Source organism: Melanotaenia boesemani, chromosome 22 (assembly GCF_017639745.1).
Source record: "Melanotaenia boesemani isolate fMelBoe1 chromosome 22, fMelBoe1.pri, whole genome shotgun sequence".
NCBI classification, from domain to species: Eukaryota; Metazoa; Chordata; class Actinopteri; order Atheriniformes; family Melanotaeniidae; genus Melanotaenia; species Melanotaenia boesemani.
The window spans coordinates 27,885,680-27,902,608 of NC_055703.1; the positions used below are offsets into that span (position 1 = coordinate 27,885,680).

Here is a 16,929-nt window from a genome sequence, read left to right on the forward strand (position 1 = left end):
CCCAACTGTGGAATTCACTACACCCCCAATCTTTACAACATAACTTCACTTCTAGTCAGTTAAAAACACACCTGTTCAGGTTCGCCTTCTCTCCGAGTGGGTGCTTTTTTTTTCTTTTTGATATTCATTCCACTTTCAATTTATAAGCAGACTGTGTCAAGAAAGGCACCTATAAATAAAATATAGTATGTTTTAGTGCAGTGTCATAAAAAATGGTGGCATAATATAGCATGTGATTTAGTTTTAACAGGAAAATAAAAGATCTTTTTATCCCCATACTTTTTTTTTCCTACTTATTGTTTTTAAATATTAAATGTCATTAACCCTTGACTTTGTTACACACTGCACCTCTGAGGGGAAATTTAATCAATACGTCTGAAAATGTAACACACACTACTGGTATCAACATAAAAATATTTTTACTTCTCCCGAGCTCAAACTTCTTTCTCCGCTTCATAAAAGACTAGACAGTCATTTGCTCACAGATCTTCATTGCAGCACTGAAAAATTAATGTGAAGGAGTAAAAACAAATCAGTACTGAAAACAAAACAAACAAACAAAACTACATATTAACATTTTCTAAAAGTACATATATATAAAAATCTGAAGTTTTATTACAAAATGGAGGTAAAAAGCAGGTTATTAAAGTGTATCTACAAACAACAATTACTGTAAAAAGTTAATGATAAGTTTGTGCATGGGTCCCAGCATGCACTGAGGCAGAGGTAGTGTCACTGCGCGTGTGAGGTCTGCCGCTGCGCTCAGAAGTCAGCGTCCAGTCTGAAGGCGTTGTCTGTGGGACCCGACATCACGCCCATCCTCTGATACTCGCCAACCCGCTTCTCAAAGAAGTTGGTCTTCCCCTCCAGAGAGATGTTCTCCATGAAGTCGAAGGGGTTCTCCACCCAGTAGATCTGCAGAGAACACGCATACGACAGGTGTTTAAACGCACCTGGTTTGGCTGTAAAGCAGCACACCTGGACGGACAGCAGGTGAGTTCAGTCAGGCGTCTGTGTCGCACTGCTGCTGGTCTGACAGAGAACCACATACTCCTGATCAGCCTCTGCATCAGCGCTCAGCCCCCATCACTGGCTGAAGTCCGTACCCCTGCGAATACCACCATACACCACCACACATCACCACACACCTACTGATCCCAGCTTTGACGTGTTTTCCTGTACAGGTGATGTTACCTTAGAGAAGCCGCGCTCCAGCAGCAGTCTGTCAGCTACAAACTCGATGTACTGCTTCATCATATCGCAGTTCATCCCGATCAGCCTCACCGGCAGAGCGTCGGTCAGGAACTCCTGCACACACACACACACACACACACACAATTATTAATAAAATAAATTCTTCGGTTAATATGTTTGTTCTTAAGTTCAGTTTTATTAGGTTTAGTAGGGTTTTTTTAAATTAGGAGTTTGCTAAATTTAGAATATTTCAAAAGTTACATATATATATATATATATATATATATATATATATATATACACACCTTGTATTCTGTTCTATTCAGTATCTATTAACCTGTCTCTCCAACAGCATACTGACTGGTTCTCCTGAACCCGCCACTGTGAAAAGCTGTGAGTGGCTTTTCTTCACAGACAAACAGGTCATGGTTGGGGGTTGGGTGCTTCTAGGGTGAGTTTTGAAGCTCTCTGCAAACCTGAAAGACAGGAATATTGCAAACAATATTCTTGAAAAGCACCATTAAAGCAATTTATGTAAGCATACAGCACTTTACATGGAGAAAACCTAAATTTTTATTTAGGCAGACCTTGTGATGCTGGGGCAAGACGGAAAAAACCTACAATGTGGGGGTAAAAAATAAATTAAAATAAAAGCAGGGTTCTTATGTAACATGAGGGGATGTGGCCCAGATCGAGTCCTCTGGTAAACCAAACCACTTTCCAAAGTAAGGTCTAGACTCTAGAGCTCCCTATTACCTATTACAGAATACACAAGTTCGATCAGACTACCTACTGACAGAAACGAACAAAAAATAATCTTATTCTTTATTCACAATTAATTACTTAAAATATTTACCATATACTACAGCTTACTTTGAGCAATCGGGAATTACTAAAATAAAGAAATCATTGCAATCAAAAGAAAATAAAGAAAACTTAAAGATTAATGAATTAGTAACCAAACTCAAACCCATGAAAAAACTAGTACAGGGTTAAAGCAACCAAAAGAACATCCCATAATAAACACAGCAACCACACTAAATGCACACACAAACCGCGGGAACAACCATGTCTAGCCCACGGCTAAAGCCTAGCACAGATTAACCAACCCAAGAGCGGGAATAACAAAGAGCCTAGCGTAGCAACGAGCAGAGCATAAAACAAAGGAAACAAGCATAACCAAAGAACATAGCAGGGAACAGGGGCAACCTGGAACACCAAAGAAAACACAGAGATAGCCATCAAACCTTCTAACTATTATCCACGTTAGCATCTGCTGCGCATAATTCCTATCTGAGCAACGTAGCTTCCCTCACGTGCCCACACAAATATCCCTTAGCACAGCCTAGTGAGAAACAGTTAACATAAGCTTGATGTAAAGAACCACACACACAACCTTTAAATGCCACCAATTACCTTCACCAGCCAGACTGGGGGGACATCCACGACTCAGATGGTAAACTCCAAGGGTTCTGCTCCAACAACCTGCACTGCTAGAACCTCCAAGCCACACGCTTACTGGAATTGCTTACTGTTCAGTAGCATCCCTTATTCGTCAGTTCATGAGGAACCTGACAGCAGAGCGAACCAGAGAGTCCTTATCTTCCATTTTAGTGACACGTCTCAGGGAACCGATGAGGTTTAGGCTTTGTGGAAGTATTAATACATCAGAGTTGAAAAACAACAGGTGCAGTGGCCCTGGTCAGCAAAATATTAATAGATTGACATTATAACATGATATCAAAGTGATGTCAACTAATTACCAGTCAGCCCTAAAAGGCTGTGTGTGTGTATACAGAAATAGTAACAGGCAGGCTATATAAGCATGGAGAAATGAATGTACGTGGTCTTTGATCCTGAAGGGGTGTCCCCCTGTTCGGCCGAATAAAGAAAGATCATTGAGACCTCTGTCTGCAGACTTTTAATATCAGCAAGCCCTTTTGATAAAGAATTTATCTACAACATTTAGACAGATAAATTTGTGTGCACACAAATAAAGTAGTTTTGTGAAGACAGGGCCTTACCAGAAGTAGCTGGGAGGAAGGTCAGTTTAAGGCGATATTGGGTAGTTTATGAGGGCCTTACCAGAAGTAGCTGGGAGGAAGGTCAGTTTTAAGGCGATATTGGGTAGTTTATGAGGGCCTTACCAGAAGTAGCTGGGAGGAAGGTCAGTTTTAAGGAGAGAATTACACAGGGCTCACAAGATTGCGAGCTATAAGGCTGGTCTTAAGGGGAGTCAGTTTCAGTGGGTGTGTAATATTTCAGGGCTCTATCAGAACCCGGGGGGTAGACTGGACGCAGGCCCCTTGGAATTTTGAGAGGAGAGTCAGTATAGCGGTGAAGAAGTTAATTGGCAACAAAAATAGTAGTGAAAGTGAAGTAAAAGTGAAAGTGATGAAAATGCACCGATCGATCTGTTTCGAGTTCCAAATTTAGTAAAGAGTTATTATACAGGGCCCGCAAGATTGCAATGCTATAGGCTGGTCTTGTACAGGGGGTCAGTTAAGTGGGTTTGAGTAGCTTACGGCTAGGATTGTGAGAAAAAAGGGTGCAATGATCGATCAAAAATCTGATCCTAAATTAAACAGAGCCAGTAGTGAAAGGTTTAAGCTCTGTTAACCTGGGAAATCTGCGTAAAAGGGGCTTAGCGCAGTACAGCTGTGAAAAAAACCTTGTTGCAACATTAAATGACAAAGAAAAAGACTTTAAAAACTGACTTTTGACATATCCCTCCCTTTGACTGTTCTTCTATTCTCAATAAGAGTGATATGACAGCTGATGTCTTCTGTGTGTGTGTGTGTGTGAAGCGGATAGTGTGTGTGAAGCGGATAGGAATGGGTGTCTGAGTGAGCTGAAAATTGTCTTGTGACTGCTTTACCCCTCTAACTGAGAGTAAACTTATGACTTCTATGTGAAAAAAATAAGGGAAAAGTTTTAAACTGTGCCTTGACTGTTTTATTCCTCTCTTACTAAGGGTGATTTGTTCAGCTGTTGAATAAAAGCATAGTATGTGATGCAATGGGAAAGCAAGGTGTGACTGCCGACAGTGTGTGTAAACCGCCAAGTGTGTGTGTAAGGCGCGTCTGAGCGAAACTTGAGACGAGTGTGTGTGTATGTGTAAGTGAGCTAAAAGTAAAAAAGGACCAGTGTAATTGGGGATTGAAGCAGCTGCTGAGGATACTGGGAAAACTTATGCATGAGCATGAGACAGAGGCCTCTGTCAGTGATATTGCATGTTGCATGTTGAAAAAAGCTATAATCCTGAATTACAGTGCATTGACCCGTTCCCCCAACCCACAAAAATAGCCCAGAGTGGTCTGGTGGAATCTGACACCAAGCTGCTTGCTAATACACATACACACACAAAAATAACAGAAAAAACTTTGCTCTTCTCTTGTGCAGCTACAAGGATGTAGCTGTTCTATTCTTACGCCTGTTAAAATAAAACCGCTGAACTCTTTTGGTTTCCTTCCAACAGAACACGACTCCTCCCATTGGGTTGACACCAAGAAGCAGGACACGGAGTTGCAGCACACCCAAGTGGATTCCATTTGAGTTGCATGATTATCATATTGTATTAAAGCAGGGTTGACTGAATAGGAGAATGATGAGTACGCCCCAGGCTATCGTTTGTATACGTTACCCGCACAGGATGAAAGAGGTTCAACACATGTCCCAGAAATGGCATAAAAGAACAAAAAAACCTTAAAGACCCGTGGCCTGCTACAGGAACCTTCGATAAAAATATTTGTGAATTGATGCAACATCGCATTGAGGATTACAAAGCTGGAAATAATTCTAAGAAACGACAAAAGAAGCGAGAGCTTGAGTTGGAAATTTTAAACTTATTTAGAATCAGCAAGCCAATTAAAAGAAATGTCAAAACCATGGTGTCATATACAGATAATCCAGGGGAAGCTGAAAACTGTACTAATGCCGAACTTTTCCCAAACTTAACAGGAACAATAAAGATAGATGGAAACTTTAATCTTGATGACCGGCAAAGCCTTCCAGGGGTACCAGCTAATGCTGACATGTCGGGAACTGTAAGTAACATTCATGACAGGTCATCTGTTGCTTCAAGGGTCGCTGAGGTGGCACTTCCTGGTCCAGACCCACTCAACTCCAGACAGAGGAGCCTGTCTTTACCACCAAACACTGGAGAAGCCCAGGCCCAGGTCAGACAGCGTCCGGCCTCTGCCCATTCTCCTCAAAGGCAGGAAACTCCTCCCCACATGACAATCCCAAAACATTGTAGCACGCAGCGACGTCAGTCTGGAATTATTAATTGTTACCAAGATCGAACCGAATTGGTTCGAAAGGGCAAAGCTGAGGACAGTTTTTGGTTAAACTTAGGGCCCCGTCAACAAGATTTACATCGTGAGCTGGGACGGAGCCAGATAGTTGAGATGGAACAGGAAATAGATGACTTAAATGAGGAGGTGGAGGGGGCGACCTCGGGGGGTGGGACTTCCATGCCTGCGTGCCTGCAAAAGCCTGGCGCGTCCACAGGGGTTTCCAGGGATGAGTATGACTTAAGATATAGGCCGAATATTAGACCTCCTGATAGATTCACAGGTGGAGAATTCCCAATCCTGATTAGGGGAACGAGGGCCGATTATCACCCTTGGCCAGCTCGGGACTTGACAGGTTTGGTCTCCGGGCTCCCACAGATCACCGCAGGAGGGGGCAAATGGGTTAAAGCTTTTGAATCAAACATGGCTGGAACACTACTTTCACTAGGCGACATCAAGGCTGTCCTCACACAGGTTTTGGGGTTGTCTAAGATGCAACAGTTTTTCAAAGACAATGAACTGGACTGGATTTTGAGTGAACGGGCAGATGGAACGGAACTGGCTGCCTATAAAGGGGTGATTTGGAAAGGAATACGCACCAAGTACCCTAATAAAATTGATGTTGATGCTTTAAAAGGGGAACCTCTGAAAGATGACCAGAATCCAGCAGCATACATCGACATACAGTTGAAAAGATGGCGCCTAGAGACTGAAAAAGATGTGGAAAATGATCCTGTTTTGCTCACTCTTTTCAGAAATGCAGTGATCACATCGATGCCAAAGGAAGTCACCCGGCGCCTGGAGGACGTTGTTGGCCTGGTGTCCATGTCCTCGCAGCTGTTCCGTGATCATGTGATTCATGCAGTAATGCGATACAGAAGAGATCTAAGCAAGACTTCTGAACAGGACCTCCAGATTCAAAGGAAACTGACTCAGATGCAACTAAATGATTTGCAAGGCAAGCTGAAAGAAAAGACTCAAGCTGTTGTGTTCACAGATCCAGGTGCGGGTCAGACTGCTGGAGTTCCTGAGTCAACGCAGGCCGCCAGTGGTCCCCAGCCGTTCCGCCCTTCCTACTCAAGGCTTGGTACTCCCTCGTCTGGGGCGTGGCAGGGATCCAACCGCTGCTGGTATTGTGGAATGTTTGGACATTTTGCTAGGGCTTGCCCACGGTTTATGCCCCTCTCGGCAGGTGGTCCTGGAAGAAACGGAGTTGTCCCCAGAAGAGGTGGAGGAGGGGCCCTGGGTGGCACTCGGCCAAGACCCTCTCAGGTTTAGGGGGGTCCCGGGAATCCTATGGATGAAGGTTCGTACCCGTTGATCCTACACACATGCACTGACCCCATGATAAATGTGGAAGTTGGGGATCAACAGGTTTCTATGATGATCGACACGGGAGCTACTCACTCATGCATACAGGAACACCTCGCCAAGAACCTTCCCCTGTCAGATAACTTTGTCAAGACAGTAGGATTCTCGGGAAAAAGTCAATTGGTTCCTATTACTGCTCCCGTTAAAATAAAAGTAGGAAATGATGAAATTAAAATACCCATTTTGGTTTCAGACCAAACACCCGTCAATTTATTAGGACGAGATGCACTTTGTAAACTTGGGCTCAAAATTTTATGCTCCCCTTCGGGAATATACGTGGAAAATATTGGATTGGATTTACAAATGACTGCTCAAGCAGAACCAGCAATTGTTTATTGGTTGGGAAACATGGAGGGACCCGTGGGTTCAGTGTTGGAAAAATGGGAAACATGCGTAAGGGCCCAGGCACCGAGAGGTTTTCCTCCAATCTTACCTCCTCACTGTACAATGTTTTTTGATCCATCAGCCAGCCCAACCTTTCAGGATAGGTGGGAAAAGGAGACGGAGGGTGTAAAGGTTGAATTGAAGGCTCCATATATCCTGATTGGAGGCCAAGGCGCAGCATTAAAGGTAAACCACAATACCTTTATTGATAAATGGTACTGTGTTACTCAATCCTCACCACACATTACACTGTTGGTAAACCCAGGATACCATTCAAGGGACCTCGGTCCGATGGTAAGAACCGCAGAGCATTTAACATGGAGAAGTACAGACAACCCATTAATCTCTCTTTCAGATGATGGATCAATGTTAAGGATTAGGTGTGATCTGTCATTACAAGCAACACCTCAGATGGTGGTGCTACCAGGAAAAAACATAATGATGACATGCAAAACCAACCCCCTTGGATTTAACAGTGATCTGGAAACTGATATTTTAACACAGGTTCCGGACCAACTGTGGTCCAGACATGAGACGGATGTGGGACCGGCAGTTTCAGCCAGCCCAGTTACTGTCAAATTAAAACCAGGTGCAGTTTTACCTTGGCGGCCACAATACAAACTTAATCCCGCAGATGAAGAGGGGATTGGAATCCTAATTGATGGGTTTTTAAAAGTAGGAGTGCTGATTGAGATTTCTAGTCCTTGTAACACCCCAATTCTTGCAGTTCTAAAAGCAGATAAATCAAAGTACCGACTGGTCCATGATCTAAGGGCGATCAATGCCATTCTTGAAGATGTCGCGGCAGACTTCGCTAATCCTCACACACTGTTGAATGCTATCCCTGCTAAAGCTAAGTTTTTCACAGTAGTGGATCTTTGTTCAGCATTTTTTAGTATCCCTCTGGCAGAAGAGTCACGATATCTGTTTTCGTTTACCTTTAGAGGTCGACAATACAGCTACGCCAGAATGCCCCAGGGACTGACAAGCAGCCCCGCGTGGTTTGATCGTGTGGTAAGTCAGGATCTACAGGAGCTGGATTTGAGCGGCGTCTTAATCCGGTATGTAGACGATATATTGATTTGTTCAGACACCATTGAAAATTGTCAGCGCGACTCGATCAAAGTGCTGCAGAGACTGGCAGAATGTGGACACAAAGCTTCTCGGACAAAACTGCAATTCTGCCAGCCTCAGGTGGAATTCCTTGGCAGAGTAATCTCCCATGGAACAATAGCTCTGTCTCCTGACCACCTCAAAGGCATAAGTCGAGCACCGCGTCCACAGACATGCGCGCAACTAATGACCTTTTTAGGGATCACAGGATTCAGTGCGGAGTGGGTGGAGGATTATGCAGTAAAAACGGCACCACTCAGGGATCTTCTGAAGTCTTCTGAAGCTAGGGCTTTGAGGGGATCTTTGGAGTGGACCACGGAAGCACTGTTGGCTTTTGATGTGCTTAAGCAGGAACTGCAAGGTGCCCCAGCCTTAAAAATGCCGGAATATGATAAACCTTTCTATCTTTACATTTCAAACAGATGCAACATGTATGCGACGGCTGTATTGACACAGGATTCATGTTCTGGTGGAAAGAAACAACCCATCGCTTATTACAGTACAAAACTGGACGACGTGGCAAGAGGGTGGCCCCCGTGCTACCAGGGTCTCGCAGCTGTTCACATGGCGTATGAAAAGGCGTCTGCAATAACTAAGTCATATCCTGTGGTTATTTACACCCATCATAAAATCACAGAGTTGATCAATCACAGCAAACTTGTTCTGACAACAGCACGTTGCCTTCAGTATCTACCATTGCTCACCTATCCTGATGTAACAATTAAGAGATGTGAGACCACAAATCCTGCTAATATGTTACCTTTTGAATTTGAAGGTGATACACACGAGTGCGTCGCTGAGACCACGAGGTACACAAAACTGAGACCGGACTTGGAATCTGAGCCGTTGGACGACGCACAGGTCACGTACTATGTAGATGGGTCATGCTTTCGAGACCACATGGGAACTCACGCAGGCTACGCCGTGGTGCAACAAAAGGAAGGGACGTTTGTGACAATAAAAGCTGAAAAATGTTTACAACCTTGCTCTGCACAATTAGCTGAACTATACGGACTTACTGCGGCATGTGAACTTGCTAAAGACTCCTCTGCTAATATCTACACAGATTCAGCATACGCTCACGGAGTCTGTCACCTGTTTGGAGCAGTTTGGAAACTGCGCGGGTTTCAAAAATCAGATGGTAAACCTGTTCGGCATGGGAAACGGATTATGAAGTTAATCTCGGCCATGATGCTTCCACATCGATTGGCCATTATCAAGTGTCCTGCTCATCGAAAAGACAACTCCATCACCACAATGGGAAACAATGCGGCAGACGAAGCTGCAAAGCACGCTTCAGGTTGCAAGGTCGCCGTCTTGGCCCCAGCTGTGGAGTTGGAACCATCTGTCACACCCGACGATATCACACTAATGCAAGCGCGTGCCAGCGCGAGTGAACAAAACATGTGGGAAAAAAGGGGTGCTACAAAAGATGGGCGAGGGTTATGGCGGTCACATACCGGCCTGATTGTCGCTCCAATCTCACTTTTGTCTCTGTTAATTCCAGAGTGTCATAAACCAGACCACTGTGGGCGAGATGAGGTGGTGCATCGGGTACAACAACAGGGTTATTGGGCGCCGTACCTGCAGGCATTGGTGACGGATGCGCTAAATCAGTGCGAGATATGCTCGCAAAATAACATTCGGAAAGGTATTGTCACCCCCACAGCGCGAATTCCTGTCCCGGAAGGCCCGTTTCGTCATCTGATTTTAGATTTTGTGGACATGTTGGTCCCGGTACACGGTAAGCGCTACCTTTTGGTGGTTTTTGATCATTTCAGTCGTTGGGTGGAGGCCACTCCGTCAAAGGACATGGGGGCGGGAACAGTCATAAAGTTCCTGGTCCGTGAGGTGATCCCTAGGTTTGGCTTACCATCCATCCTTTCATCAGACTCGGGACCAGCATTTATCAATAAAGTCTACGAGGGCGTCCTGCGTCAGCTCGGAATCAAAGTCCGTCATGGGAGTATTTACACTCCCTCCAGTCAGGGAGGGGTGGAACGAGTGAATGGCACACTTAAAGCAAAAATTAATAAGATTTGTGCATGTACTGGTTTACGGTGGCATGACGCATTACCGTTGGCCCTAATGAGTTACCGCATGCAAGCTCATCGGGTCACACATTTGTCTCCTCATGAAATGTTAACAGGTCGTCCCATGCCGGGCCCCCAGTTTCGGGGTCCTTTCAAAGGACCCCCGCTGGAGCAGTTGGAGAAGGAGCTGCACAGTTACATGAAACAGTTGTCTGCTATCCATAAAGCAATTTATTTTCAGGAAAAAGCAAACGAGCCCAAGCAGGTCTCGGTGGAATCGGGTCCAGTGGTGCCCGGGGATAAGGTGTACATCAAGGAATTTCGGAGGAAGTGGAACACTCCTAGACGCCGAGGTCCCTACACGGTAGTCCGAGCCACCCCGACTGCGGTCCAGGTAGAAGGAAGCTTCGCTTGGCACCACCTGAACCATTGTTCGTTGGCAACTACGACCAACAACTGCAAAACGGGCCCTGGGGACTGGTCGAATTGTGCAGCGTTCTCAAATGACCAGTCCCCCAAAAGGGGAAGTATCGCCTCGCATGCATCTGACGAAGATAGTCCTGTCAGGGCAGATTCAGAGTTGCCGCCCGATGATGTTGAGTTTGACATTCCTTTGGTTTCTTCTTCTGGGCGGGACAGGGATCTCGGCAGGGACAATTCAACCAATCCGGACCCAAAGCAACAGCCACCACGTCGTCCCATCACCAGGGCCTTCTCAAGGAAACAGAAGGGCAACAGCGCAAAGAGGGAGCGCCGTCCTCGGTGACCAAGGGGAGTACGACTCACATGCCAAATGTCATTATCAGTCAGGTCTTTTGCCGGCATGCACCCGCACACATCTACACACTACCCGTGACTCGGTATTTCAGACAGATGTTGCCCTTTTGGCACAACGTCGGCGAAGGGTAAGATCAACTAATGGGAAAAATGTAGAGGGGCATAACATTCCAGTGAATCCTGGGATGGATGATAAAAGCGGTGCTCAGGGAGGAGAGGCTTTGGGGTCCAGGCTAGACCCTCTGGGCTCAGACTTGAGTGTTTATGTTACCACAGCTGCAACTGCCAAGAAATGGGGAGTTCACTTTGTAAAGGAGGAGCCCACTCCCCCTCCAGCTGCGGCTCTGGTCCAGGAGCCGGATAAGGTTGGTCTTGAAGCAATCACTACTCCACGCCCACAGGCAGGAATAGGTAACCATCAGACAGTACCAGGTGTGTTGGGGTATGAACACTTAGCACATATTACGTCCCTAATGGTTGACCAGGTATGGGCTGCTGCATGGAACACCCTGGAGGGTCTATTGGAGATTGGGAAGGTTGTAAGTTCTTACCAGACCATAGTTAACACCCCTGTTGTGAATAAAGTTGATTTTACACCTGAACCGCAGCCCACCGCGGTTACTGATGGCCAACCAGACAATGGGGTGGTTGAGTCATTCACCCTTCCCCCTCAAGGATTAGATACTTTGGTAAATAGTTATCATGATAAAACATTAGAGGGGGGGGGGAGGTCAAGAATGTAAAGGGGCAACCGGAAGTACGAGGGTTTAGACCTAGTAAAGATTACTTATGGAAGGAAGCAATGGCCAACACTTGGTATCGCTGGGCGTGGCTGTCAGTAAAGGAAATGACATCGGAGGAATGCATATGGTGCTCAAAGGCGCCTGGAGCCCCTCCGGTTGTTGTCCCAGACAAGTACAGCTCTTGGGAGTGTGCCCAGGAACAACGCCGAGTGTGTAAAGAAGAAGCGTTCAAGTCTACAACGACGAATGCTTTCTTCGGGCTCCCAATGTGTGGTATAAAGTGTAGATTACTTTATGGGGCCCAGAGGATGCATGGTTACCTGAATAAAGATAGGGGTTACAAAATCCAGGAATTGTGTGAACCGTACCAGGTGGCAAATACCGCCATGGCCCCTCCCACGGTTTACGAGGTGGACTATAACGCCGCATACGAGTGTTTTGCCAGCGGAGGATTTCTCCAGCAAAATGGGATAATGGTGGGGAACACGACGGTAAGATGTAATGTCACATGGGTATTATCATGGTTCCCAGAGTCTGGTGTGTCTCCTCTCTTCATAACAAAAGCAGTATGGTTTGAGAACCCGGAGCCTATACATCAGGTCTGCAAGGATACGTCAATCACGGTTCCAACCCTATTTTGGTTCGGAGACCAATCACATGCGGTCGCTGATAGTTTCTGGTTATGTGGAAATAATCTGCTACGTAGCACCCTACCCCCCTCTTGGGTGGGGTTGTGTGCTACTGTTCGCTTAAAGGTGCCAGCTATGGTAGTATACAATGGTGTAAATAACATTCTTAACTTAAAACAAGACAAGGGCGCGCTGCGTAGGAGTAGGCGTCAGGTCTTGGTTCTCATGGGGTATATCGGGATGCAATTGGAATTGCTAAAGGGATTCCTGTGGAATTTTCGGCCAGAAATGAAGTAGTGGCCGGCATAGAATCTATACTACCATGGATAACTGTGAATAAAAATGTTAACTGGATAAATTATATATATATAATCAACAGCGGTTGTTTAACCACACCATCGAGGGACTGAGTGCACTTGGAGAACAGCTGCATGAGACTAGCAGACTCGCACTACAGAACCGGCAAGCACTAGATTGGCTTCTGGCAGATAAGGGTGGAATATGTCAAATGTTCGGGGAGGACTGTTGCACTTTTATTCCAGCTAACACAGCGCCAGATGGTTCCTTTACATCTGCCATGGACGAGATAATACGGGTGGGAAGGGAGGTGCGAGAGCATGCTGGGAAGAGCGACTGGTCTCTTAATTGGTTGGACCAGTTAATGGCTGACTGGAAAAATGTATTGATAAAGGTGGGAGATGGGTCAGCTTTGGTTCTGATCCTTCTTTTCTTGTTTGGCATGTGCATCGTTCCTGCCCTGAGGAAAGCATGGAGGACGAGTCTCAAGAAACAGACCTCTGTCATCATGGCTGCCCAATTGGTCCGTACTGAGTTGGACCTGTGACGTCTCAATAGAACTACAGTCGGTTGGACAAAGGGGCGGCAGCCTGTGACGGAAGGCTGGTGACCCAACACTCCTGTTTGCCTCCGGACTGGAAAAGGACTCTATCTTGTGTTATTCACGTGTGAATTTTGTAGTCAGTAATCTTCTGTAATAGGTTATCCTTGTGAAAACGGATTGTAATGTATTTTCTTTGTTGTGTGTGTATGATTAATTTCTGTCATAGTACTTAGAAGGTCTCCTGCAGGGGTTCACTGGCCTACCCGTGCCTGAGTGTCAAGTAAGATCAAAAGTTACCGGTGCTCGCCCAGAGGGGGGGCACGGGGGAATTTTTTCTCCCTTCGGGGTTTTTTTCGCCCTCGTACGGGAGGTTCAGATTGGCTCCTATGTTATGCTTGAGACCTGCGTGTGTGGACAAGTGTGCGTAAAAAGGTTTCCCTATTGTAAGTTTCAGAGTATCGTCTTAGGGCCGATTACTCTGAAATATTTGAAAGGGGGAAATGTGGAAGTATTAATACATCAGAGTTGAAAAACAACAGGTGCAGTGGCCCTGGTCAGCAAAATATTAATAGATTGACATTATAACATGATATCAAAGTGATGTCAACTAATTACCAGTCAGCCCTAAAAGGCTGTGTGTGTGTATACAGAAATAGTAACAGGCAGGCTATATAAGCATGGAGAAATGAATGTACGTGGTCTTTGATCCTGAAGGGGTGTCCCCCTGTTCGGCCGAATAAAGAAAGATCATTGAGACCTCTGTCTGCAGACTCTTAATATCAGCAAGCCCTTTTGATAAAGAACTTATCTACAACAGCTTCAGCTGCTTCTTCAACAGCAATGTTTCAGCTTCTTGTATCTGAGTGGAAAAAAAATACATTAAAGTTCAACTACTCATTAATATCCTATACCATTCTAATTAAAGGTTGCAGGGAAGCTGGAGCCTACTAGCCAGCAATTAACAGGTACACCCTGGACAGGCCACCCATCCATAAAAGGTCCAACACAAACAACCGCTCCTAAAGAGAATTTAGAGCAACAAATTAGCCTGACATTGTTTCTCTGGATGTTGGGAGGAAGCCAGAGAACCTGAAGAAAACCCACAAAATCATAAGGAGAACAAGCAAACTCCACACCGTGCAGCCCCAAAACAGGTTTAACTAATGCTGGGCTCACACCAAACCATTTTCACGGTCGCAGACTGAAAACAGAAGTCTTTAGGAAATCTGAGGAGTCTGACTGGAGTCACGGCGCGTTGCCGTCATCTCAGTCGTTAGCTTTAAACTGGTAATCTGCGCTGTTTCAATCTTTCTCTCGTCTTGGATCGCAGTGACGAAACACGATCAACAACCAATAGATGAGCTCTGACAAAAGCAGAAACCGGAATCCTGACAGTCAAAACACCGGCAAAAATAAAATAAAAATTTTTAAAAATAGACGAACAAGAAGCGGTGATGAAACGTTAAATTGTCAAATCAGTGTGAGACTAGGCTGACACTTAAAACTCTAAACATTTGTCTTAGATGTGAGCTTGTTTTCTAGACATTTGTCTCAAAGTGTCCTGATGTAAGCCCAGAATAATACACTTTAAAATGAGTAGCAAAATGACTGCTAATAATACTTACTGAAGTTTATGATTGCCGACATCTTCCACTTTGACAGGGGCTGTTGGTAGCCCGGAGGCACCTCTGTTGTCAGCCCATGTGATCTGGACACGCCCCCTCGCCAATATACTTTAAAGCAGGGATCACCAACTCCGGACCTCTTGAGCCAGTGTCCTGCAGGTTTTCAGTATCTCCATACTGCAGCACACCTGACTCAAATAATGGGTCGTTAAGAGGCTGGTGTAGACCTTGACTATTGACTATTTCATTTGAACCAGGTGTGTTGCAGCAGGGATGCAGTGAAAACCTGCAGGACACTGGCTCAAGAGGTCCAGAGTTGGTGATCCCTGCTTTAAAGGATCTTCCTGTGAGGTAGGACATAAACCCCGAGAGGACAGATTCTGAGATACCAAGCTCAGAGAGCGTCAAGAACAGTATTTGATGGTTGAGCGTGTCAAAGGCAGCAGACAGGTCCAGCAGTATAAGGACTGAGGATTGACCAGTGGATCTGGTAACCCGTAGGGAGTCAGTAACTGACAGGAGAGCAGTTTCAGTAGAGCGGCCTTGCCTATAGCCAGACTGATATGGATCTAACAGGTTGTTGTCTTGGAGGAACTGTGAGACCTGACTGAAGACGGCACGTTATAGTAGTTTAGACATGAATGGAAGCAGTGAGACCGGCCAGTAGTTTCCAACCTGGGCTGGGCTGAGTGTGGGTTTCTTCAGCAGCAGGGTAACCCGAGCTGTGAGCTGAGAGTGAGGCTGAGAGTGAGGCACCAGTAGCTGGTTTGGTAAGGCTGAGTTGGTCAGGCTCAGTGAATTGGTTACTGATGGTAGCGACCTTTTCAGATCTAAAACCTAATGATGTCAAAGCAGGAAGTCCCAGCCTAAGATCACTGGCTGCGTGATTTCTTCTGACAACCTGCACTGTGTGGGTGAAAACATCACTACCTATCCTAATAGAAACAGAATGAATAGAATGAATAGAAATGAATCTAGGTTGTCCAGATAGTCGCCTGTCACAGCTCTAGGGAAAAATTGAGCATGTTGCATTGGCTTTGTGCACAAGGAGGGAATGGACATCCTGAAAGCTTCACTAATTAGTGATATATCTGAGCCTGTGTCTAGATGGACTTTAGTAGCAACATTCTCAATAACAGCTAACACATGGCGTGTGGGTGTGCTGCACGCGGGTGATGTTACCTGTGCATGGGCCTCAACAATAGAAGCAGATACGTGGCCCTCAGTAACTGCTACCATTCGTTTCCCTGACCCCGGCAGTTGTCAGTAAAGCTCACATGGTAGCCGTCTCTGTGGTTGGCGTGTCTGTCTTCTGGAGATGTTCACCACGCATCCTGCTCGAACCAAGCTTATGAACGTTCCTCTGCGCGGTCATATCCATGTTTGTACGTTCCCGAATCAGCAGACCCGTGTCAAGCGGTGTGTGCACGCTTCAGTTTCAGCTGAGAAAGCTCATGCATGAAGTCGTGAACATCCTTAGAAAGCTGGTTGACAGCGCTGAGCAATCCTGCAGATGGGTCAGAATGAGATTTGTCCTGTATAGTGGACACCATATCTGTCAGTGTCTTATCAGTTGCAAATAGGGAAGCAGCGTGTGACGTCAGAGCAGGTAAAGACAGAGGTGGAGGGAAAAGTTTCAGTGCTTCCTGGGCATGCTCCCATTTACATGCAACAGCTAATGTATCCTCCAGCATAGCTGCATCATGTTCATGACGTTTCGCCTGATAGATGGGATCCAAACCGGCAACAAAGTGGCAAAATGGTTCGATTGTAAAGGCTGCATTGCCATAATGAGGAAATGCCTCTAAGACCAGTCTTGTAATTTCTGTAGCATAAACTTCCTAGAGTTCCTTGGGCAACCACTGTCTGGTATTGACAAAGGTCTGGAAGTGTAGCACGAATTGTTTCCTTCCAAAGACATCAT

General features: G+C 45.6%; 1 protein-coding gene across 1 annotated transcript in view; it reads right to left on the reverse strand.

The window, feature by feature from the left end:
- The window catches only part of LOC121634113 (ribonucleoside-diphosphate reductase subunit M2-like), a 42,303-nt gene extending 26,093 nt beyond the window's left edge, over positions 1 to 16,210 (reverse strand). The window contains exons 1-4 of the mRNA XM_041976606.1: positions 16,188 to 16,210; positions 1,532 to 1,670; positions 1,195 to 1,308; positions 737 to 915 (exon numbers count right to left, since the gene is read on the reverse strand). Coding sequence (XP_041832540.1) covers positions 763 to 915; positions 1,195 to 1,308; positions 1,532 to 1,670; positions 16,188 to 16,195 — 414 coding nt within the window. The 5' untranslated portion in view covers positions 16,196 to 16,210 and the 3' untranslated portion in view covers positions 737 to 762. The remainder of the gene's footprint in view (positions 1 to 736; positions 916 to 1,194; positions 1,309 to 1,531; positions 1,671 to 16,187) is intronic.
- Positions 16,211 to 16,929: the final 719 nt, after the last annotated feature.